This window comes from Amphiura filiformis, chromosome 14 (assembly GCF_039555335.1).
Source record: "Amphiura filiformis chromosome 14, Afil_fr2py, whole genome shotgun sequence".
In the NCBI taxonomy this organism is placed as follows: Eukaryota; Metazoa; Echinodermata; class Ophiuroidea; order Amphilepidida; family Amphiuridae; genus Amphiura; species Amphiura filiformis.
In genome coordinates, this window is record NC_092641.1 from 62,869,515 (window position 1) to 62,894,055 (window position 24,541).

Genomic DNA, 24,541 nt, shown 5'->3' on the forward strand with positions numbered 1-24,541 from the left:
CTTCTCATATAAATCATGTTTCATTTGTTTTGAAGTCCCAGGACATATCTGAGAGCTCAAGTAGAACCAAAACATTTATTCCGAGTAAGCAGTTGGACAACCACATCTTGGAAACGTTTTTATGGACATTGTCCAAATCTACAATATGATGCTTCCTGCACTTTTGGCTTCAGTTTTTAACCGTTTCCGATGTACGAAATCTGTATTTGCTCTAACCAGTATATCTTAACAACCACATTTTCTTCAAATAACTTTTACTTTGTAGTCGAGTTTTACGAGTATAAACATGGGTAATTTCAATATCCTGGCACGTAAGATAATGGAGATGTGATGATGGAGGTAGAAAGTTTTGAATGGCCCTCGTTCTACAGCTCTATGAAATTTGCATATCAACAAAATGAAGTAACTAAAAGAGGATCATTTCATCTAGGCTATGTCAAAAACTTATTGTATTTTGTGACGTAAGTAATTCGCACTTTTGACTAAGTGCTTCTACTTTTTGCAAGTCACGCTAACAGATTTGACAGACGATAAACACGGTCCCTAATAAAACCTTGACTACAATTTCCCAAAATTTGGAAAATAAAAATGCGTACCTAATTTCTTTATTTAAATTAAAGGCCCATTCAGTGATCCCAGCAAAAGTGTAAAAAACTAAAACCGTGTAAAAATTGCTTTAAAGTTAAGGATAAGTCAATAAAGTTAGGTATTATTTTCTATATAATTTGGCAAAAATGAGGAACACGATTGACAAAATTGACATGGTTCATGCCCCATTGAAGTACATGTAAAAGGTTAAATTTTGTTTTAATACGGCTTCGTTTTAAGGGGGTACTACACCCCTGGCCAATTTTGTGCCTATTTAGCAACTCAAGGCAAGTAGTTATTGATTTATTTATCAAATATTGGTTTTCCCTCATTTTTGACTGTAACTCCACAACTGTTGTCTGTGCTGAAATAATTTTTTCAGTGCAGTAGTTGTAGTCATTGCCCTATAATATACCTTACTTGTCACCAATGCGCTAGAATTTTTGAGAAAAATGCAAAAATAGGCACAAAATTGGGCAGGGGTGTAGTACCCCCTTAACCACTAGCAGGCTATATAGCATATCTATGCTAGTAACAGATGGAGCCAAAAAAATAAATTTTGATGATTTTTAGGATTTTCTAAAGCAAATCGCTAAATAGGCCTTTAATTTTTGACGTTGTATAAACCACGGAAACAGCATTACTGGCATGGTTACATGGTGTATTAGAGCATGCGTAATTCCTTTTTCTTTTAGAGATATTATCATGATTGTATCGCCATAGAAGGCAATTAAGATAATATCTGCAATATTGTAGATTTTTGTCACATTATCTTGTACTTGGCTACTTTGATGCTAATAAACAATTGGTGCGGATAACTGACAGCACAGTAATCGTGTCATCAACAGTTTCTGAAAGCTTTGAGGTGTTTTTCCTTTAAACTCGCGTAATAACTCCCCGCATAGTTCTCATGCTAGAGGCTCTAACAACTTCATATACTTTCTTCTCAACCTGTCTTCAGGTTTATAGATAAAGTAAACTACAACGGCACCTCCATCAGGATTAAACTATGTTTATTTTAAATATCGATCAAAGTTAAATACATCAGCCCAGTGTAAAGATGGCAGGGCTTGAAGTAAGCTACGCGGAATAAATGGATAAAAAACGGGATCTTTTCTCTTGTGACGAAATTGCCAATATATTTATTGGCTTATTGGCTGCCGGTTCACCTTTGTTCCATAACCATTAAAGCTCATTAAGGTATAGGACATTTTTTGTTTTTGCTATAGCCCCCGAATGAAATGTATTTAATTATGTTTGTACATCCGAACCATATGCTTTTTTTATAGTGTCTAAAATGGCCCAAATGAGGGTTTTTCAATATTGCCGTCCATTTCTAATCGCCACCCCCGTAGACTTTACATGTAAAAAAAGGCTCATAAAAATTTAATAGCACTTAGTTCTGATGTAAAATTCACACAAAATGCTTTTTGAGTGATTACAAAGATAATTAAATACTTTTCATTCGGGGCTATGTGGAATTTTGTTAATGTATTCCTTGTACAATGACATTTCACAATAAAATGTCCATTGGAAACAAATGTGGGTTGTTCGGTGTGAGAGGTTAAATTGACCTGTAAAAGTCCAGATCTCAATCTTTAGGAGAACTTACAGGACATTCTAAAAAGGAAGGGCTTTAAGAGGATAACGCCCAATACCACCTTGGTTGGTTTGTTTCAACCTTGTTCCCAAGTTGCGGAAGAACGAGGATTAAGAACAGATTGGATGCAAAGTCAGGAGCATACGACGAGGCTACACAGCAATAATAGTAATAATGGTGGCCACGTAGCATCTACTAAAAACCTAAACTTATACTGGAAGACAGAAATAAAAAGACTAGTTTGCGTCTGACGTCATCTGTCAATCAAACTCGAGCACGGTTTGTTTACAAGTATCGTGATGATATGAGTTGCTGAAGGCGGCGGTATAACCGGACGCCTTATTGTTAATTTTGCACCTAATTCAAACATACAACCCGTCTCAAAGGTTAGGTCTCTATAGTAGGAAACTTTCTTTCGCGAAGGCACCATGTCAACAATGCCTAGAAAAGCTGCTTTTTGCCTTGTAAAAGTACGTACTTTTTTGCCATGTTCTGCTATTTCTTTTTCCGATCGGCACCAGATAAATCGACCTTCCTTTTACGCGCTATTACCAATCAAGGATCGTATTACCAATCAAGGATCGTAGGGAATTTGATTGACAGTGTCGTCAGACGAAAATGTTATTTAAAACCATCTTGTCAAAAATAATAAGGGAAGTATACGATCTAACCCTAACCCAACGCTAATGAAAGTCCAGATATCATATTTCAGTTAATGAAGTAGCGTGCCCTTTCTTACACCTTTAATGCATGGATGGTCAATAGAAACATTTCCAACTGCAATCGGAGGTCCCGGGTTCAGTAATCTCTAATTTTCACCAACTGATTGATCTTTCAAGCTCCTAACCTTCCACCATGTCTTTACTTATGAAGACAAAGTAATCCACTCTAATTGACTGATTATATGTTAGGGTTCGGGATAGTGTTAGACACAGGGTTAGGATTCGGGATTAGAGTCAGAGTTAGAATTAGAGTCAGGTTTATGTTTAGGGTTAAGTTTAGGGTTAGGATTAAGGCTTAGGTTATAGGTTAGGGTTAAGGTGACGTTTAGGGTTAGAGTGAAGTTTAGGGTTAGGTAATGATTAGGGTTTGTACCTGTTATTGTAAAGGTTATTGGGTTTTAGGGTCTTTTCGGACTAATGACCAATAATTGACCTTTGACCCTTTGAACGATCGACATGTAAACCATACAGCATCAACTACACCAGGCACCAGTTAATCATGTGAAGCAGAGAAAGAAGAAGAAGAAGGGAAGCCAAATTTTTGTCCCTATTGTAACAGAGATTTGAGTGCAGACTGACAGCGTTATATCTTGTTATGTACACCAGGCACAAAAAGAAACTCGTCAGTTATAGTTATCCTTGCTGTTCAACAACCTGATAATTTTGGATTATTCTGAAATATACAATTTGTTAATTGAACTTTGCTTTCTCATTTCTCATCTCTTCTTTCTCTGCTTCACATGATTAACTTTTCGCAAAAGTTGTCTTAATAAAGGGCGTGTTATACTGATGTTCAGTACCTTTCAAAACAAGCCCTGTCTCACTCTCTGTGGGGTGTTAGTACACTGTATTGTAATTGCCAATTTAATAAATGAACCAGTACTGTGCAATTATTGCATGCTTGAGTGCATACTACAAAGTTGTAAGCACCCCACGTAGCTGAACTTGAATTGCGCTATCAGTTATAATTTCAAAACTGTTTTTCGTCGGTTGCTGTTACTAAAGGCCTTTACATGAAAACAGTGAAGATAGTAGCATCAGTTATAATATGCCGTGTGGCTATATGATGCCACTCGGTATTTACATCAACAGCAAGAGAAACAGGATGTTTTATTTTAGTCTTGATAATCTGAGTGTACATCAATAGCAGGACAGGATTCATCAACATTTGAGTGCGCAGTGATATTACAGCAAACCTGCAAACACGATTACCCATCTCACTGGGTTAAGATAGAGCACGGTTGTTCAGCAGGGGATCGAAACCAAAGATTTATAATTAAACGGAAAAATTTTTTCATCGCTACAAAGTTTTTTTCATAAAATAAATTCGTTTTAGATGTGAAAAACAATGGCGTTACTCGTGTACCTGATATGTCAGCTACTTTTCATTACTCTGAGCTCAGCCCAAACGGTTTGTGACGGTAAGTTTGGTTATTTAATGTAGATTTGTTTCTGTCAAATATGTCATTTTCCTACTCTTTATGTGGTGGGACAAGTCGTCATTATAGATACGCATGCATTAAACATACGATTTTCATTCATCAACTATAAATCTAAGTTGTTGGATAGGCTATCTGCTAATGTAAACGTTATTTGGTGGCTCTGAAAAATGCCGTTCACTGAAGACTTCTACTTGTGAACAGTGAACAAGCAGACATCGCCTATCTGGTAATTTAAACATTTTTGGTGGCTCTGAAAAGAGCCGTTTAATGAAGATTGCCCCTTGTCAACAAAGAACAAGCAAACCTCGCCTATCTGCTGATGCAACTGCAGAGTGTGCAAGAAAGTAAGTTGCTTGTACTTCTTTGTGTGATTATTAAATAAATAGGCTGCTCCTTCCTTGCCTATGAGGTCAGTGATCATACAAACTGACGTCAGATGATCATTTGTGATGCGATCAAGCAAAATCAGTCGGAACTCGGAAATATTGATTTTGAGATATAGCCAAACAAAGGAAATATTTCCTTTTGTTTGCTCTTGTTTTGGAAATTCTTTAATTGCTGATATCTTTGGAACTAGTTGTTCAATTTCAATGGGGTTTGCTGCAAAATGCAGCTATGTAAATGTTTTTTTTACTATCCTATAAGAAATTGAGAATTTAATATTTCCGAGTTCCGACTGATTTTGCTTGATTGCATCACATTTGACAACGAGTGGATGCGCGGTGAGTCTATATCATTTCATTGTGGTAGAGACTAGCGGCGTTGTTTGGTTGTTTGAAAATAGAGAGCGCCACAGACGGCTGATGTCTTTATGTTTCATATTATAAGATCGTACATTGTGGCTTTGAAGTACTTTTAACCTAATGAAAAATCAGGTTAGACTGAATTTACACTCCATAGCTGAGCAATGAGTGATTGGATTTTGACCAATGGAGTAGCCCGCTTTTTCCAATGCAACAAAATGGGTGCTACTTCTTGATTAAAACCAATCAGACATTGCCAAAGCGATCGAGAATAAATTTGTATTTAGGCTGACATAAAATTGGAATCAATAAAGCTAACATTGCCCTTAAAAGAACAAATTTAGCAGGAAATGTGGTAATGTAGTAAACGGTACGTAGAGAAAGTATATATTTTCTCTTGTGTAAAGTAAAATAAATATATATATAGTTTTGCTTTGATATTGTTCATAATAAGATAATTATATCCATGTGAGTACATGCATTTGTTTTGCTTAATAACTGTGTAATTTGTATACGCTAATTGGGGCCCCCATGCAAGTTAATAATGAGCGTTAAATATAAAACACAATACAATACCCTGAATCATCAAACCGTCACAATTTTACTAACTTTTATGGGGGTAGTACACCCCTGGCCAATTGTGTGCCCATTTTTGCATTTTTCTCAAAAATTATAGCGCATTGGTGACAAGTAAAATATGTATATTATAGGGCAAGGACTACAACTACTGCACTGAAAATTCAGCAACTCAAGGCAAGTAGTTATTGATTTATTGATCAAATATTGGTTTTCCCTCATTTTTGACTGTAACTCCACAACTGTTGTCTGTGCTGAAATAAAATTCCAGTGCAGTAGTCGTAGTCCTTGCCCTATAATAAACATCTCGCTATAATTTTCAAATCGAAGTTCCAAATCACTGCGCTACACTCTCTCGTTGTTTTTTATTGTTGTTTTGTGGTGTTTGTTGTTGTTGTTGTTGTTTCTTTGATTGTTTGATGATTGCTGTTTTACCTTCTATGATGGTACATGCCTTCATAACATCCAAGATAGACATTGGCAACTCTCTGTTGCATGGCATCACAAAGACCCAACTGCACAGACTACAGAGAATTCAAAACATTGCTGCCAAACTTATAACATACACAAAACCACGTGAGTACATTACACCTGTTTTACATGACTTGCATTGGCTACCAGTTGAACAAAGAATTACATTTAAAAACAAGATCTTGTATATATCAGCTCCAGCATATTTAAACGAACTTGTAGAAATGTATTCACCAACTCGTAACCTACGTTCTACTACAAAAGGACTTCTTCAAGAAACAGTTGCCAGAAACCAGTGGGGCAGCAGATCATTTCATGTTTCAGCTGCAAACATTTGGAACAATCTGCCATTTTCGGTTCGCTCTGCCAAGTTTCAAAACAAATTTAAAAACACATTTGTTCCAAAATGCTTTTAATTGACTCTTTGCATATCATGAACTATACAACACTGATGAACTGTTTTTGTTGCACAGCCGCCATCGGCGCTGTGCATTCTTTTTTCCGCGTTCTTCTTCTTCTTCTTTCTTTCTTTCTGTCAACATCATAATCAGCCATCGCAGCCACATGCTTTCAGCCATGTTGATCATAGTTGGTCACTATGACTATTGGGTGGTGCCACAGATGTCACATGATCAACTTCCGATCAAATGTCATCCACTTCCGGTCAGTGGCCAAAACCGTGATTTTCACTAAAAATGCTTCTCCTTCCACATATTACATAGCACCGTGATGGCACTTGCACACATGCATCACCAATAGCCAGTGTCTAAAAGTTGCACACAGAATTGGGATCAAAGGTCATTAAGGGGTCACTTCTGGTAAAAGTATGAAAAATTTGTAAAAAATATTCTAAAAATCACTGTCTTTACAAATTACATAGCAGAGAGTCGCCATTAGCACATATGCATTGCTACTAGCCAGGGTCTTTAGGATGTCTACAGTTTTGGGGTCAAAGGTCATTAAGGGTTACTTCCGGCCAAAAACAAAAATTATCAAAAAAGTTTTAAAAATTTTTATCTCAAAATGTAAACAGACCAGAGTAATATAATCATCATACATGAATCAGTGTTACCTGATGTATGCATGGTATTTTTATTTTGGGGGTCAAAGGTCATTAAGGGGTCACTTCCTGTTTTTAGCTAAATAATTTTAAGAATTTTTATCTCAACAAAAAAACAGTAGAATTTTTAAATTAAAATTGGAACAATGCATTTTGTGGGTGTACATGTGGGTTTTTTTCATTGAGGTCAAAGGTCATTAAGGGGGTCAAAAGGTCAATCATAAAACTCAAAATCCATGTATACGTTCCGATTAAGCTGAAATTCACCAGGAATATTCCTTATGACATCCTAAGCACTATGTAATATTTTTGCGGGGTCAAAGGTAATTAAGGGATCACTTCCGGTTCTCACAGATTCGGGGTCATAACTCATTTGTCACTGCTGGCTGTGCATCCTCGCGGTCGCAGGCGAACGCAATCAGATCTCGTTATTAATTGTTATAATATGTTTGTATCATTGTACATTGTTGTTTTTTGCAAAGCGCCATGAGCGTCTCTCGACGGATACCGGCGCTTTATTAAGTGTACATTATTATTATTATTATTATTATTATTATTATTATTATTATTATTATTATTATTATTATTATTATTATTATTATTATTCATCACTTAGGCAATGAAGACACATTCGTTCGATCTTTCGATAGGTCATCGATGCTTTATCGATCGTTATTATTTATGAAATAATAAATACTTGCTGATTTAAAACAATTAATCTATGTAGCATATGTAATAGAATCGCTCAATAATACTGTACCACACTGTATCAATAATACTGACTAATTAGTAGATAGTTAATCAATAACAAATTTTGATGCAGTATCGATGGTCGATCCTAAGACCGAACAAATTTGGCTGCAGCGCCTTACACGTTTTCTTTAATTTTCTCATATTTCTTATCCCGTTTCTTACTCACTATTTGAAATACAGAAGACTTTCTACTGTTGTCCGGACAGAGAACACCGAGTGAGCCTGTCCAATTCTTCAAAGCTCCGCTACCAGCAAGCGACATACAAAGTCTTTCCAATTTACTAGTAATTCCAAACATCAAATCCTACTTGGATTACAACCCGTTAAATCATGATATATACTGGACAGATTACAACGTATACGGTGACGTCACAATTCCCAATATTCATATGGCAGCTTTGAATTCCCTGACGAAGACTTCGGTTGTGAATCGAAACTTTCAAGCAGAGTCTGGAGACGAGGCGCAATCGCTAGAAGGTATTAAAAAAATAAAGGTCATATTAAATGGCGAGTTGTGCTAACAGACTAATAACAATGTCAACTGTAGAGGATTTACTGAAAATTGAAGGTAACATATCTTATATCTTAATATAGATATATTTTGCTCCACAACGCCGTTTTCTCCAATGAAATCGAATACATGGTGTCCCATAAAAAATTACCGGGCCAATGAATTTGGACGTAAGTCGATAAATAGACTTTAAGATTCCAATATCTAAAGATCGGCGTGTAGCCCAACTTATTCTGCATCTTATACGCTAATTTTACTGGAATCGGTTGACTGGTTGCGAGGAATTGAGCGATTACATAACGTATGCCTTAATTCACTTCATTTCAAGTTTGAAAGAAAGATCATTCAACACAATGCGCATTAGTGGTTAACTGTCAATCTGCTTCATATTTTGTTCGGTGAAATACTTTTCGTTCCTTTTAAATAATCTTTCTTGCAAAACATTTAATTAGGTTGTGTTCAAATTTGAAAATCTGCACAATATTGAAAATGAATGCTTGCATGTCAGATGATGCTCAGTACTTGTAAATATCTTTTTTCGTTAATGTTGATATAACTGTTGCATGCAGAATTCCAGCTGTCTTTTTCAAAAACATTAATCTGTTCTCACACAGATTAATGTTTTTGGAATATTTCCACGAAATTGTAATGCAAAGTTTAAATCTTTTAAAACTTCAACATTGTTGTCGCATGGTATCAAAAATCACACGCAAAGCTGTAAGCACTTGATCATTGTCTTTCTTGGCTCAAATGTTCTTTGGAAAGTTAAAATATAACATTTGCACAACCTAAAAGATTAAACATTATAAGCTTCCAATTGTAGAAATCAAGTTTTCTGGGACAAACTTTTATTCGTCTTCAGTAAAAGCATGAACAACATAACACCTTCGGATTATAAAATAGATAATGTGGACTAAATTTAATGAGATACACAAACTTTAGGAAGCGGTGAGCGAGTATAAAAAAGTGCCTGCTGATCAAACTTGGAATGAACTGCATTGATGCGCACATTATGTAATCGTTAATTTCTTTGCAACCATTCAACCGAATCAAATAACATTTTCCTATGTGATGCACAATAAAATAGGATATGCGCTACATTTAACATTTTTTGATTCTGATGTCTATTTCTCGACTTACGTTCAATTTTATTTACTCTATAATTTTTTCTGGGACACCCTGTATTCCTAAGCGAAGATATTGAGTTCGTAAGGTATTATAAAATTGGAAATTGGAAAAATATTATTGACAATGTTGAGAGTAGGAATGACCTTGATAAATGTCTCAAAAATACAAGATGCCAGTTATATTCTGGTCTGAAACTATCAGACAATATTTTTAACATTAATAACATCACAAATTCGCAACGAACCCAAATTATGAAAAATCACCCCGGGCAGATATTTGGCTATTTCTCTTTTTACGATCCTGCCTAAAAGTGTCTCCTTTTGACATGACACGTCACATCTGGCCATCTTAAAAGTGAGTGATAGCATACAATCTAGACTTATTCCACCAGCCGTCTACACTGCGCATGTACTGTGTTATGAATGACGAATGAGGGCAGCAGTCTAGCATACAATCTAGAATGACCGCCGGCTGCCATATTGAATATTTCCTTATTTCATATTTTCTCAGCCACGATTGAGATGTAATTTTTGACTAAACCAGTAGACAATGATGGTTGCTGACTCCTATATTGGAATTTAGAAAATATTCTAGAATTTGAGCCAAACAACCTAAAAACATGATTGAACGATCGGCTTGACTAATTTTATCCATTCCATTGGTTATTTTTACCTCAATTCAATTGATATATTTTGCATTTACGTTTTTTACGTAATTTACAGAAATATGTCCTAACAAATGGGAAAACTTTGGCGACTATAGTTACCTCGTGGAATCACCCACTATGACGCAACCACAGGCAGTAAGTTATTGCATGACTCTTGGAGGACAACTAGCTAGCGTACAAAGTCAGGATGTGAATGAATACCTACAAGGTAAAATTGGGAATCGGTGGACAATTAAAAGGGTATGCCGTCATGTAATGTCCACACCCAAAAATAACAAGCCTCAGCACACTTCACAGGTTGACCACTACGACCCCACATCATTCCATTCTCGGGTTTTTTTTCCAGAAAATATATCAATGTTGCCGCACTCTAGCCAAAAGTTTCGAAACTTGCCAACAATTTGGGGAGAAGTTAACACTCGGATAATTTGTTTGGAATTTGGCCGAAAATTTAAACTTTTGGTATGCTTAGATTTATTGGCAAATTAAATTAGTATAACCATGGGTCCACTTGCAAATTCTCAATTCTCTTCCGTTTGTTAAAGCGCAGTACAGTGATTTATAGTGCGCTACGCACAGGCACAACGCCTAGACGTTGATTCACAAGCCTCAGCACACTTTACAGGTTGTCGCTGACCACTACGGCCCCACATCATTCCATAAACCATTAAACAACAATTCAGGGACTTTGCTGCTTCAAGAGCGCACACCCTAGACATTCCACAAATAACCATCGCAACCAGGATCAGCTCCCCGAGTTTCGAACGGGTTACAACGAGACAAATTAGCAGTGAGTTCCTTGTCCAGAGGAATTTCAAGCTAACTCAATTTTTTCCACAAGAGCGTACTAGGCACCACCAGGGTTCGAACCCGCAACCTCTCGCACCATAGTCGAACGCCTTATCGATTCAGCTAACTTGACTGCTATTCAGCTAACTTGGCTGCTAGTCTATTGCCTCCATTGCTCTCATCTCATATCAGCAACACCTCTTTTACTTATCTTTTTTCATATTTCTCGTTTTCTAAAAATATTTCTTCCTGCTTTCCCCTTTCTATCATTCTCCTTCTGTTCTTCTCTTTCACTTTTTTATCTTCTATCTCATTATTATCATCATCATGACATATCCAGCAAACACAAAACGTTTTCGACATCATTCGAAAAGGTTATAAAATGTTGTCAGAAAATGTTTAAATGTCGGGTTATATAAAGGGTACATTAATGGTATAAACGTTTTCATAACATTAAAAAACATTTGTTGGTAATTTACTGCACAGCAAACACAAATGTTTTACAGAAAACATTTAAATATCGGGTTATATAAAGGGTATAAAAACGTTTTAATAACATTCCAAAAACATTTTTGAAAACTTGGTACAAATCATTCTAAACAGAATGTTATTTTGGAACGTTTTTGAAATGCTTTCACGACCTTTATATAACCCGACATTTAAATGTTATTAAATCGTTTTATAAAAAACATTTTAAGAACATTTCTTTGTTTGCTGGGTGCAAATATTTTAACATAATGTTATTTAAGTGTTGACAAAATATTTGACCAAAAATGTTTGCAAAAATAGTTTACAATGACATTTCGAAAACATTTTAAAACGATTTCATGACCTTTATATAACCCGACATTTTAATGTTATTAAAAACGTTTTTACCCAAACCAAAACCCAAAATATAACTTATTTAAAACGTTTTAAAACATTTTTGTGTCTGTTGGGTAACCATCTATTATCATCATCATGACATAACCATCTATTATTATTATCATCATGACATAACCATCTATTATTATCATCATCATGACATAACCATCTATTATTATTATCATCATGACATAACCATCTATTATTATCATCATCATGACATAACCATCTATTATTATCATCATCATGACATAACCATCTATTATTATCATCATCATGACATAACCATCTATTATTATCATCATCATGACATAACCATCTATTATTATCATCATCATGACATAACCATCTATTATTATCATCATGACATAACCATCTATTATTATCATCATCATGACATAATCATCTATTATTATCATCATCATGACATAACCATCTATTATTATCATCATCATGACATAATCATCTATTATTATCATCATCATGACATAACCATCTATTATTTTATAGCAAAAGCTCAGGAAATTGGTCAGGATATCTGGATTGGATTGGAGGACCTGAATGCACCCGATGACACGTATGCTTGGATTGATGGCTCAGGGACACTGGTAAATATAGTCTTTTTACTTATGAATACAATAAGACTGATCACTTCGTCAAGCTTGTGACATTTGTAACAATACTAGATACTAGATGTTACCTCAAGCCTCATGAAATGTACTCGTAGATACAAGTAGATAATACTATTATTATCGTTATTTACGTTACAGTTACCTTGCAAAATTAAAGTTTGGCATGTAGACCTTTAACTGTATTTCAGGAAGGTCCTTATTATTTTGGCACAATATGCTATCCGTCCCTAACTTGGGGAATGTCATAAAAATTAAAATAATAATTGCTTCCCCTATGCCGCGAAGCCGCGACAGCGCGTGTAAATAACCGACGTACAGTGTCATCGCCCCTATATCTTCATGGCAGAAATCGCTTTGGTAGGTTGAATCCATGGCCATTTTGTTCCGACCTTTGAGACGCATAATGAGCCGAGGGACATGACTAAGGCTACTGACAATAGCCAATAGTCAATGGTCATCAACTTTTATACTGCCTCCACGGGAGTAGTGAGTGCAGCTAGCCTACGCGGAGTACGCGCTGTAGTCCATACAGGACCAACGCAATATAAAATCCGAATTTTGGTCAGTTTTGAGTTCAAGACGCGCGCTTCTTTCTCAATACTCAAGCTAATGACTATCATATCCTTTCAACACATATGTTCAAGTGCAAGGATCTAAATATGGCTTCTTTAGAACAAAAAAATTACGGGAGATATTCATTATTTTCTACCCCGGTATCCAAAAATTTATTGTCTGAATATCAAATCGTACATAGCACATTCACGTGTATCGATCCCGGGTATTTATTTTAGTATCTCTACTGTACCAAGTAATTATTAGCCAGGCGATGTCGGTGTGCGACGGGCTTTCAGCAAGGCTAAAAGGTACAAGATTTTATATCGCCAGCCTGTCATTGCCTGTAGAGCAATATTCAGCACACGTAAAACTTATACAAATCTTTCATTTGATTTACTAGACTGATATTTATTTCACAAGTTGGAATAGCGGGGAACCAAACAATGCAGGCAACGAAGATTGTGCTACGATCAGGACAGATGATGGTCTATGGAACGACCTTCCTTGTTCCTTGAGCCAGCCGTATGTTTGCAAAAGACTAAAAGGTACCGAAAGGACCACGGTAAAGGACCAACAGTTTTCATTACGTTGTTGACACGTGAATGATGTTATAAAGGTCATAAGACTATAAATTCTAATCATTTCACATGTATCTAATGCTGACCTCACATTATTACACCCACAGGTGTGTCAAGCCCTCCTCCAGTATTTTCCATTTGTTTCTGTCTATCTATTCAGTAGCGTAGCCAGCGGTGGGGCAGGTGGGGCAGAGTGCCCCCCCCCCCCCAACAAAAAATGAAAGAAAAAAAAGTGCCCTCTGACAAAAAAAATAAAAGGTGCCCTCTGACAAAAAATAAAAGAGCAAATCAGAAGGGCAAAAGAAAAGGAAAGGAGCCCTTTTCTACCGAAATTTAGCCCGATCATGGGCCAAAATTGTGTAAAATGCGAAATTTTTGCGCGTTAGGCGCGCACATTTTAAATATAAAGCCCATTTCCATCCTGATAATGGACAAAAATAGTGTAAAATACCAAATTTAGTCACCCACATTGTTCATGTATTTACGTATGATGCAACTGTAATTTTTTCGTCTATGCCCCCGAAATTTTATTTTGCCCCCCACCACCACCAAAAAAAGCTGGCTACGCCCCTGCTTCTATTGTTATTCTGTTGTGTATTACTTTGGGAAGTATATTTGGAGTAACATTTGACTCGATGGTGAAATCAGTCTAAAAGAGAGTTGAGAGTGAAATCAAAAATCTATTTCAATATATTTTTCTATCTATTTAGACTGATTCCTATCGACAACCATTCAAAGATAGAAAGATTTCAATCGGTCAATTCAAGAGCGCGTTTTGTTGTTGTTTCTATCATCAACATTTTCCACAATTATTGCTAACATGCATGTTGTTGAAACAAAATGCAAATTGGAATCATAATTATTATTCTTATCACATTTCAGGTACCAATTGTCCAGTTGGATGGCAGGAACTTGACACCCACTGTTATATAGCCATTACCACCGATGTTTCGTTTGATACTGCGGCGGCAGATTGTGAAACTAGAGGAGCGATACTCACTAGCATCACGAGCCAGGAGGAAAATGATTTCATAGCAGGTGACACATACAAATGTACCACCTATAGTAAAGCGCGGGTATTTCATAACTTCATTCAGCAGGCGCGTGCTAGCGGTTGGTTCGAGAGAGGGCAGGCGCGTCAATCTGTTTTGAAATGTGGGTGATACATATTTTTGTAAAAGTTGAGTTCGGCGCGACGGAGGATGGTGTAATCCCCTTTTCAAACGTTTTGATTTTTTTTTCAAAATGAAGACCCAAATGAAGCTATTTGGTGCACAATTGTTATCGATTATAGTGGAACAGATCGTGACCTGAACAGACCATTGCCTGGTAAATGCCTTTTAGATGCGCAATTCCAGCTGGGTTTTTTTTTCACCTCTGTTTCATTTCACTCCTGTATTCCTCCTTGCATGCCTTCTCTTTATTGCTCTTCACTCTAATTTCACTTTAACTCTCCCAGCTGTATGTACAGGTGGCAATTCCATAATCGCCTCTCTGCTCGCAACTCACCCCTACCTCCTAGCTAGTACCTGCCAGAGGAAGCAGACGGGGCTATGGGTGTGGGAAGGAAACCCCTAATTTCAAACCAGCACGGATCCTCCCCTTGGCTTAATTTCCTTAAGGACACAATTTACAGCATGTTTCCAGCAGTTTGTCCTAATTAAGGGAGAGCAGCCTATCTGGATCTACGAAACCTGACGGGAACCCCGGGAAGCCATTAGTCCAACTAGAGGGAGGAAGATTAGGTACAAAACAAAGGAAACATCTCAAATGAACATCTCCAAAGCCAAATTGAGGATAGGAATCTGGAATGTACAGGGCTTGAATTCACCAGGAAAGATCGATGTCCTTACTGAAGAATGCAGCAGCTAGACTTGGTAGCCTTGACTGAACTTCACTGGCCAGGTGAAGGTAAAACCAGACATAACAATTGGGAGATCATTTACTCTGGACCTGACACCAATAAAAGCTAAACCACAGTGGGCCTCATGATGTCCCGGACAGCAGCAAGATCTCTACTTTCCTATGAGTCTATCTCAGACAGGTTAATGGCAGGGCGTTCAACCAATGACAAGCCTTGATTGTGTCCGTTTGTCTGCAATACGCGTGCGCCACGCCGCTCAGCGGCAAGTGGCAGGGTAGTATGAAACCAGCATAATGGTAGCACGGAGCCTAGTGAGTTACTAGACTTCTCAAGCTTCAATCCATGTGAAGAACTAAACATTAATTCTTTCCACGCGGGTGTCGACTGCAGACGACAAGTTTCCAATTAAAATTTAAAACTTCCAAAATTTCAGAATTGTAAATTTTCATGACAAATGCATTAAAATGAGTACAAACAAGCCTAGTATTGGTTCAGTGGTTCTTAAGATAGCTCTTGATATTTTCAGAAAATATCTCAAATCTTAGATTTTTTATGTTGAAGCCTATGGATAGCATGCATAGCATTAATATGGAGCCATATTAGAGAAGAACATGACACCAGGTATTGATAACACCCCCCTGAACAGCTTAAGGATGGTGGCGACAACATCAAAAAATGGTTGCTGAGAATTTGTAAACTGATATGGCAAACTGAGAAAACACCCCGAGAATGGGGACAAGGCATTATCCTTCCACTGCCAAAGAGGGGAGACCTTTCCTACTGTAGCAATAACCGTGGTATCACTCTACTGGATATTGCAGGCAAAGATTTCTCCACAATCTTACTTCTAAGAGTGAAGGATGACGTTGACGCAAGAATGAGGGAAAACAAGGCTGGTTTTAGAAAGGGACGCTAATGTCAGGATCAAATATTCGGTCTGACCCAAATCATTGAGAAATGCCTGAAAAAACAGCTGCCATGCCTAATTAACTTCATCGACTTTAAGGCTGTCTTTGACTCAGTTCAACCAAGCATCTCTATGGGAAATCCTGCACATCTTTGGAATCCAAAGGAAGATCATCAACATCATATAAGTAATTCTTTGAAATCAGCCGTAGATGAAAATAAGAAAGGTATAACCCTTCTACCTAGGCGAAGCTAACGCTGTCTGATGTAGACTATGCTGATCCGTGAAACAGCCGAAAAGTTGGGAGCTTCAAAAAAACGGAAATCATATCACTTGGTCGTTTAAGCTCAGCACCATCTGTTCCAATGGGAGATGAAGGCCTCACTAAGGTCGTAGATCACTTCAAGTATCTTGAAGCATACTTTAGTGCTGATGGATCAAATGCCAAGGAGCTCAATCATAGGATTGGCAAAGCATCAGATGCTTTTAAAGAACTTGAGAAGGTGGAGACACCAAGATGAAATTCTATAATGTCTGCGTTCTTTCTACCCTTCTATATGCTTCTGAATGCTGGACTCTCACTGAGAGAGATGAATCCAGATTAGATACAGTTGATCTCCGCATCAAATGGACTCAGCATATCACCAACGACTTCATAAGATCTCTGACAAAGCAACAGAAGCTCACCACTATCATTAAAAAGCGCCACTTACAGTGGTTTGGGCATCTGCTCAGGATGGATGAGAGTCGCATTCCAAGAAAACTCTACTTCTGGAATCCCACCCCTGGACGCCCTAGGTCAAGTTGCTACGTCAGGCAGCAGATGCAGAAATGCATGATGCTGTCTGGTAGGTTGGTAGGTAGACCTTGACATGTGGGTCTAATTGACTTGCGCGCGCGATGTGCTTCTCTCACAAGTTGGAAATTGTTTTTGCAAATGACCCCCCCACCACCCAGTTAAAGCAATTTTGTGCATATTTTAACTATTGTTGATTACAGTAGCACAGACCTCAAAATGTGGTCTAATGTAAACTATAATGTCGTGTCTCCCAACACGTGCTTTGGAATCTACAGAAACGTGAGGCGACAGAGGGGAATGCTTTCCAATCAACGTTCTGTCCAAGTCTATGGAATGAATACAACCATATCTGTTGATTTCTTACATGTTTGATTTCAGGTCTAGCAATTGCTGCCGGTATTCCTAATGGTAATGTCGACGCTCCCTGGATAGGGTATCATGATAGAAATGTCGAGAATACGTATGAATGGTTGGATGGAGCTAACCAAGGGGTAGGTAGTTATATGTATGCTGAATACGAATAGTCGAAGCTGGCAACCGTAGGATAGGATTTACGTAAATAACTGATACTCCATGACAATCACAATGAATACTTACTATCGAGGTAAAACTTTCCGTCCGTATTGGAAGTGGATGCGGATCTTGGAATAGCGTTGGTCTCACTTGTTAAAGGAAGTCTCCGGCAATCACAACATTATTCCTTATATGTTAGAAAAATTATTATCAAGCACGAATCGCATGGTTTTATTTAAAACAAACTCATAGTGATCATAGAAAGGAATAAAAACATCCGTTTCTCAACACGCGATATTCAAAATTCATGTGCGCCGAGTGCAATGACGTCCCAGTAGTACAAAGTTTCCAAAATTATTGAGAGGGCCATTCATGATCAATTGTATATGTTTATGACTGATGCAGGTCTTCTCTCTGAAGATCAATCTGGTTTCCGGGCCAACCATTCAACTACCACAACTTTACTTAATGTAGAAGATTTTATTCTTAAGAACATGGATAGTGGATTTGCTACTGGTGTTATATGTATTGATTTAAAGAAAGCTTTTGACACGGTCAACCATGAAATACTTCTTAAAAAACTTGAAAAATATGGTGTTTAAGGCAGAGAGCTTCTGTGGTTTAAATCATATTTGTATGAAAGATCTCAAACAGTTAGTGTAAATTCTTCTTTATCTGATTTTGAAAATGTAAATATTGGAATTCCGCAAGGATCGATCTTGGGTCTTTTGTTATTTATTATTTTTATAAATTGTATGCCTAATGCTGTTAACTGTAAAACCATTATGTATGCAGATGATACAAGTTTAATGTGTAAAGGAAAGAATGTTTTGGAATTGCAAGCTAAACTAGAATCAAGTCTTCACAGTGTAGCAAATTGGTTTCAGGCAAACAAACTTACTTTAAATGTTGATAAGACCAAGTTTATGATCTTTGGTACCAACCACATGCTTGAAAAGTTTAATGATATTAATCTAACATATGAGGATAGTTTTATTATTGAACGAGTTCATGAGTTTAAATATCTTGGAGTAAAACTTACTTCTAAACTTTCTTGGTCAGCTCATGTAGATTATTTATGTAAAAATGTTTCTAAAAAAATTGGTGTCATTAGGCGTGTTAAATACTTCCTGCCTCGTCAAACCATTGTTATGTTATCAAATGCACTTAATATGCCTCAATTTGATTATGGAAGTTCTGTATGGAGTAATTTTTCTTGTGAATCTCAAGCAAGGCTGCAAGTGTTACAAAATCAGCTAGCCAGGACAATTTTATCTGCAGATATTAGAACACCAATAAGTAACTTAATGAGTGCACTAAAGTGGATAAAACTAAATGATAGATGGCAAAATCAACTTCTCGTTTTAGTTTTTAGGTGTTTAAGAAATATAGGGCCATCTTATCTATCATCCCAATTTGAATTTGTTCATGATAGTCATATGCATATTACCAGGAATCATACATCAAACACTTTGGTTGTACCAAAATGTAATTCAAATTCAGGCAAGCGTACATTCCATGTCCGAGCTGTTAATACTTGGAATGGAATTGCACCTCAAATCCGCAAAGAATTTAATAATATGTCTTTGTATCAATTTAAAGTGCAAACAAATATTTCTGCTAAATAACTTGTATTTCTATTCCCTTATAAATTGTACTTTTATAAGGACATCTTAACTTTAGTTTGTATTTTGTATAATCTTTGCCATATGTAACCAATATTATGCTTTTGATTTATCATGTGTCTTTACCGTTTATCAATTTATGTACTTAACATTATTTATAATTGTATGAGGGCCTGCTTGGAAAGCAGTGCTTGACACTGAAGTGGAATTACCCTCAATAAAGAAAGATTATTATTATTATATTATTATAATGAAGGCTGACGACAATTGAACACAAATAACCATTACGTCATTGCACTTGGACCAATTCGGCGCGGAAATTTTGAATATCGCGTGTTGAGAGCTGACTGTTTTATTCGTTTTTATGGTCAATATGAGTTTGTTTTAAATAAAACAATGTGATTCGTGCTTGATAATTATTTTTCTAACATATAAGGCATAATGTTATGATTGCCGAAGTCTCCCTTTAATAATGTGGCGGAATCTATCTTGGTAGCGAGCATCTAAGGCAAACTTGCTGATGTGTCGTGGGCGTGTGGTCAATCCGCACCGTTTCATGAATACCTGGTCTCACTAATATAGGTCTACATCAGACAAAGAGTCGGATTTATCATTTGATGAGTCTATTGAGGGTTATGGGCTGATCATCGGATTCCGGAGCGATATATTAGTGGAATTGATGCAGAGGAGAGAATGGATATTGACCATCCTACCTCGACGGCCGCATGGTAAGGAAGTGCAATGAATGATCGGGCGCACCGGCTTTATAGTACCCGGACGTACAACCGAGAAAGGTGCCATCTCTCTTCTGAATATATTTCCGCTATAATACGTACGCACTAACTTATATTGTACCATAAACTATGATTTGGCATGCAACATTAGCATGTCATTCACGGACTACACGTTACTACATTCATTTTCACTGCGTACGGAAAACTTAACCTCGATACTTATGATTGGTTGGACCGGCCCCGGGTTGATGAAAGAGTAGTAGACCGGCCCCGGGTTGACGAAAGAGTAGTAGACCGGCCCCGGGTTGATGAAAGAGTAGTAGTCTATAATTTATATGCACCTTGATTTGATCAGATAAACATGAGTACTAAGCTGTGCTAACGGCGGGTTATAAATTATAACCAATATTATTATGTTGGAGTGGGTATAAAAGTACAGTGCAAAAAGTATGATACTTGCGGGGTGAGTATATTTACGCATGCGTTCTCTTCTTTATGCAGCTCTTTGGTGCCAATTGGGTGAATGGACGATACCCACCCAGTACTCAATATGATTGCGTGTATCTTCGACAATACGATGGACACTGGTATGACCTGCATTGTACGAATAACCAGCGACCGTTTGTATGCAAGAGACCTCAAGATCCAGGTACGTAACGAGCAAAGAATATTGGTACACTGATTAATTGAGTTCATAGATCACGCATCCAAACACTTCAATCGGCCGTTGCTGGCAGTTCTGGAAGGTAACAAAAGGAGCTACAAAATACATACACACCACATCCAACATACACACCCCTACATGCATTCTCTGCACACCCTAGCACATACACCACAACCATCAAGTTGCAAAAGCGCCGTATCCAGTGGCGGTAGAAGCATTAACATTTCGGGTAGATGAATATATTTTGTGGTGGTTTTACTTGGAGATTTTGAGCCCAAATTAAGGTGAATTTAGGTAGTTGATGGCTCTATTTTGGCCAAATTAAAATACGGTGTTTATCGTGCTGTAAAAGTAAATGCACAGAGCAATTATTATTACTTTATTTTTTATTCCATTAAAATGTTTAGGGGGACGTCCCTCATGCAAAAATAGGGAATGTGCCCCTCCTTCAACCCCGTTTCTGTCGCCTATGACCATATCAAGAAATGTGTCATGAAGCATTAAACATTTACTTTCTTGTTTCACAGAGGGTCCCTTGCGGATATCTCCTTGCAATAAAAAGATGTACTGGAAAGCCAATGACGTCATCTACCGATCAGATATGGACGGCACAGACATAACACCGGTCATTTCAGGCATCAATAACACCGTAGACTTCCAAATTAATGCTGCCACTCAGACAGCACTCATAGGACATTACGATATCACTAAGGACGATGTATTAACAAGCTATCTCACATTCGTTGATTTAAACGACGGATCTATTGGTAATCAGATCATAGTCAATGCAGTCAGGGTCACGAGTTTAGATGTCGATTGGTCAGAAAGAAAGATTTATTTTACTACTTCTGATCCGTTGACCATTCAGTGTGTAGATTTTGAAGGTATTCTTACAGCAGATGTAATAAGTCAGGTACCAGGGTTTGATCTTACACGTAGTTCAGTAAAAATACACGGTGATTATCTTTACTACATCTACTATGATAGTGATACCGATTGCACTTCAACGCTTCGTAGAGTTCTAAAAGTTCCTCCTGGAAATGATACCAGCAATAACGTAGAAGAAGTCCTCCTCTCTGGCGAGACATTTGCACATTTAAGCGATGTGTACGTTATAAGTTGTGCAGAAATATCACCACTATCGTTTTTAGAAGCCACGGAGACAGTTGAGGAATGTAATCAACTAAATACTGTCGCTTACATTCAACGCACTATTGTAGATGACTCCAATTCAGATCCGAATCTGGATTGTCCAACTCTCTCGATCACTGCTACCCTTGGAACGGCTGTGGAAGAAGACTATGAATTACAAAGCTCAATTGTAACCTTTGATCTGAATGAAGTATCGCGAGATATTCCTATCAACATCGTTTGTGATGAAATAGTGGGAGAAGGCGACGAAGCATTTACAGTTGACACCATTCCTACTTCATCATCACCATTTACAGTTATCATTCGGGACTTCAACAGTTGTTTCCAGTTTAAGGAACCAGTATATTTCGCCATGGAAGGCGACACCAACGCTGCAGTGTCCGTATTGAGACAGGGATATCTTGGGATTCAAGGTCACGTCCTTGTGACGTCATCATCAGGAACCGCATTGTCTTCACATGATTTTACTGCTTCGAGTCTAAAAGCCCAATTCAACGTCGGTGAGGCGGAAGCGACGGTGTATATTCCAATACTTGATGATGATGTTTTAGAAGACGAAGAAACATTTGAAATTGAATTGCATTCTCCTTCTCCTCCCACCGAAACGTCTATTAAAGTACAAGCGAAGAGCAAAATCAACGTAACAGATGATGATTTTGAAATCAAACTAAACGCAACTCACTACACTGTAGCAGAAAATGCAGGTAGCATCAAGGTACCAGTACTCCGTATTGGTTATGTAGATGGGGATGAAGCAATCATACTACCAGTCCAGGTATATGAAAACTCACGTAGCGCTCAAGATGGTGTAGATTTCCTATTACTGCAAAATTCAATTACATTTACCAAAGGCGAATCTGTTAAATATGTTGAGATAAGTATCCTTGATGATGACATTGGTGAGAGCAATGAAGCCTTTCGGTTGGTTGTTACAGATCCTTCTAAAGGTATTACTGTCCTACTGGAAGCACATATTGGGATAGCTGACGACGATGTGAGCTATATGTTTTCATCTAGTGTGTACACCATCGAAGAAATGAATGGACTTCTCCGCATTCCTATCACAAGAGAAGGTAGCAACGTCTTTGAAGATGTCTTGGAAATTTCTATTGATGAAGGAACTGCATCCGCAGGTGAAGATTACAAGAATAGAGGCAACATCGAAGTGAAATTTGAACCAGGAGACTTTACAAAAGCTGCATTCATAGATATCCTTGACGATGATATTGGAGAAGGCACTGAAACATTGGGCATAACATTGATTGGCTCCAACGGGGCTGAACTTGATACCGCCCAAGTTAACATCTTAGATAACGATCCAACAGCGCCACCACCTGGTGATCAAGTTTATTCTTTTGAGGTACAATCTGATTTTGTTTCAGAGGCAGAAGGATATCGTCGACTAGGTGTGGTACGTACTCGATTTGAAAACGAAGGCAGTGTGACGTTTTCTACCCAGTCAAGAACGGCTATTGACGGTAGCGATTTCATTGGTGTCAGCGAGGAAGTTATTCAATTCAATCCTGGACAGGAAAGAGCTTTTACATCTAGAATTGAAATAATTAATGATAGATATGCCGAAGATGATGAAAGCTTTATTGGTGTTTTGTCGCAACCAAGTGATGGTGTTGTTTCAAATCAGAATGCGATCGTAACTATTGAAGACGATGAACAAGGCCAAGAAGTCGTTGATGACGTCATCGAGAGAGACGGGTTTAATGTTAGCAATGGCGTCTTGGCGGCTATTATTCTGTCCTCAGTCGTTGCAGTTACGGCCATCTTTGCTATGGCAATTTGTGGTTGTGTGATTTTGATGAAAAAACAAGCAGCTACAATAATTGCTGCTCCACGGCGTCAGCTTGTCCGACAGAGTCCTGCGTACCCGTATGAAATGCGGAACTATCATGACTACCATCGATAAGTTCGATAGAATCATCGGTAAGTCCGATGGCATCATCGTACGGGATCCAATAGGACCAGGATCATGATAAGTCCGATATAAAACTACACTGTGGTGTAAATCACGGGTAAATCGTTGTCTTTGTTTTTATTTGTTTTCAATATTATGAAAGGTGGTTTTTTTTAATAACTTTCCTTGATTAGATAGGCTTAAATAGAAAAATTCATATTTCAGTAGTAACAGAACAAACAGGATATTTACTCTATGAGCGAGTGAATGCACTCGTCACAAAGTATTGTCTCGCTATTGATAGAGTCACTTTTATTTAATCCGCATACTCACCACGGCTGTTTGATGGCATGTAAAACTACGTCATTTTTAAGAAAAGGTGAACAATGATGGCGCTATTTATCTTAATTTTTCATCATTTCAAGAGGTAGACTCTTGTAAATGGCATTAAAACAGCAGAAAAGAGTAACAAATAGCAAGGAATGTTTATCAGGAATGCCTTATATTATTTGACTAAATTAAATTGAAAATAAATATAAATAGCGCTTTCAATTTGAACACATATATTTAGTTTCTAGAATAAAAATCACCATAAAAAAGCAGAATGAAAAAAAAGAAATGATGAATAAGTTGATAAATAGCTAAAAATATATGTATATACGAGGGCTGGTCAATAAGTTCCCGCAACTATGGTG

The 24,541-nt window shown here is 37.4% G+C and overlaps 2 protein-coding genes across 2 annotated transcripts; both read left to right on the forward strand.

Annotated features, from left to right (window-relative positions):
- Positions 1-6,114: 6,114 nt before the first annotated feature.
- On the forward strand, positions 6,115-16,971 carry LOC140169562 (uncharacterized). The gene is made up of 7 exons (XM_072192826.1): positions 6,115-6,247; positions 8,136-8,432; positions 10,317-10,469; positions 12,425-12,522; positions 13,502-13,646; positions 14,562-14,744; positions 16,802-16,971. The coding sequence occupies exons 1-7, from the start codon at positions 6,115-6,117 to the stop codon at positions 16,969-16,971; spliced, it is 1,179 nt and encodes a 392-aa protein (XP_072048927.1).
- LOC140169563 (uncharacterized) lies at positions 16,968-24,233 on the forward strand. The gene is made up of 4 exons (XM_072192827.1): positions 16,968-17,298; positions 17,628-17,740; positions 20,623-20,770; positions 21,313-24,233. The coding sequence occupies exons 1-4, from the start codon at positions 16,968-16,970 to the stop codon at positions 23,856-23,858; spliced, it is 3,138 nt and encodes a 1,045-aa protein (XP_072048928.1). The 3' UTR covers positions 23,859-24,233.
- Positions 24,234-24,541: the final 308 nt, after the last annotated feature.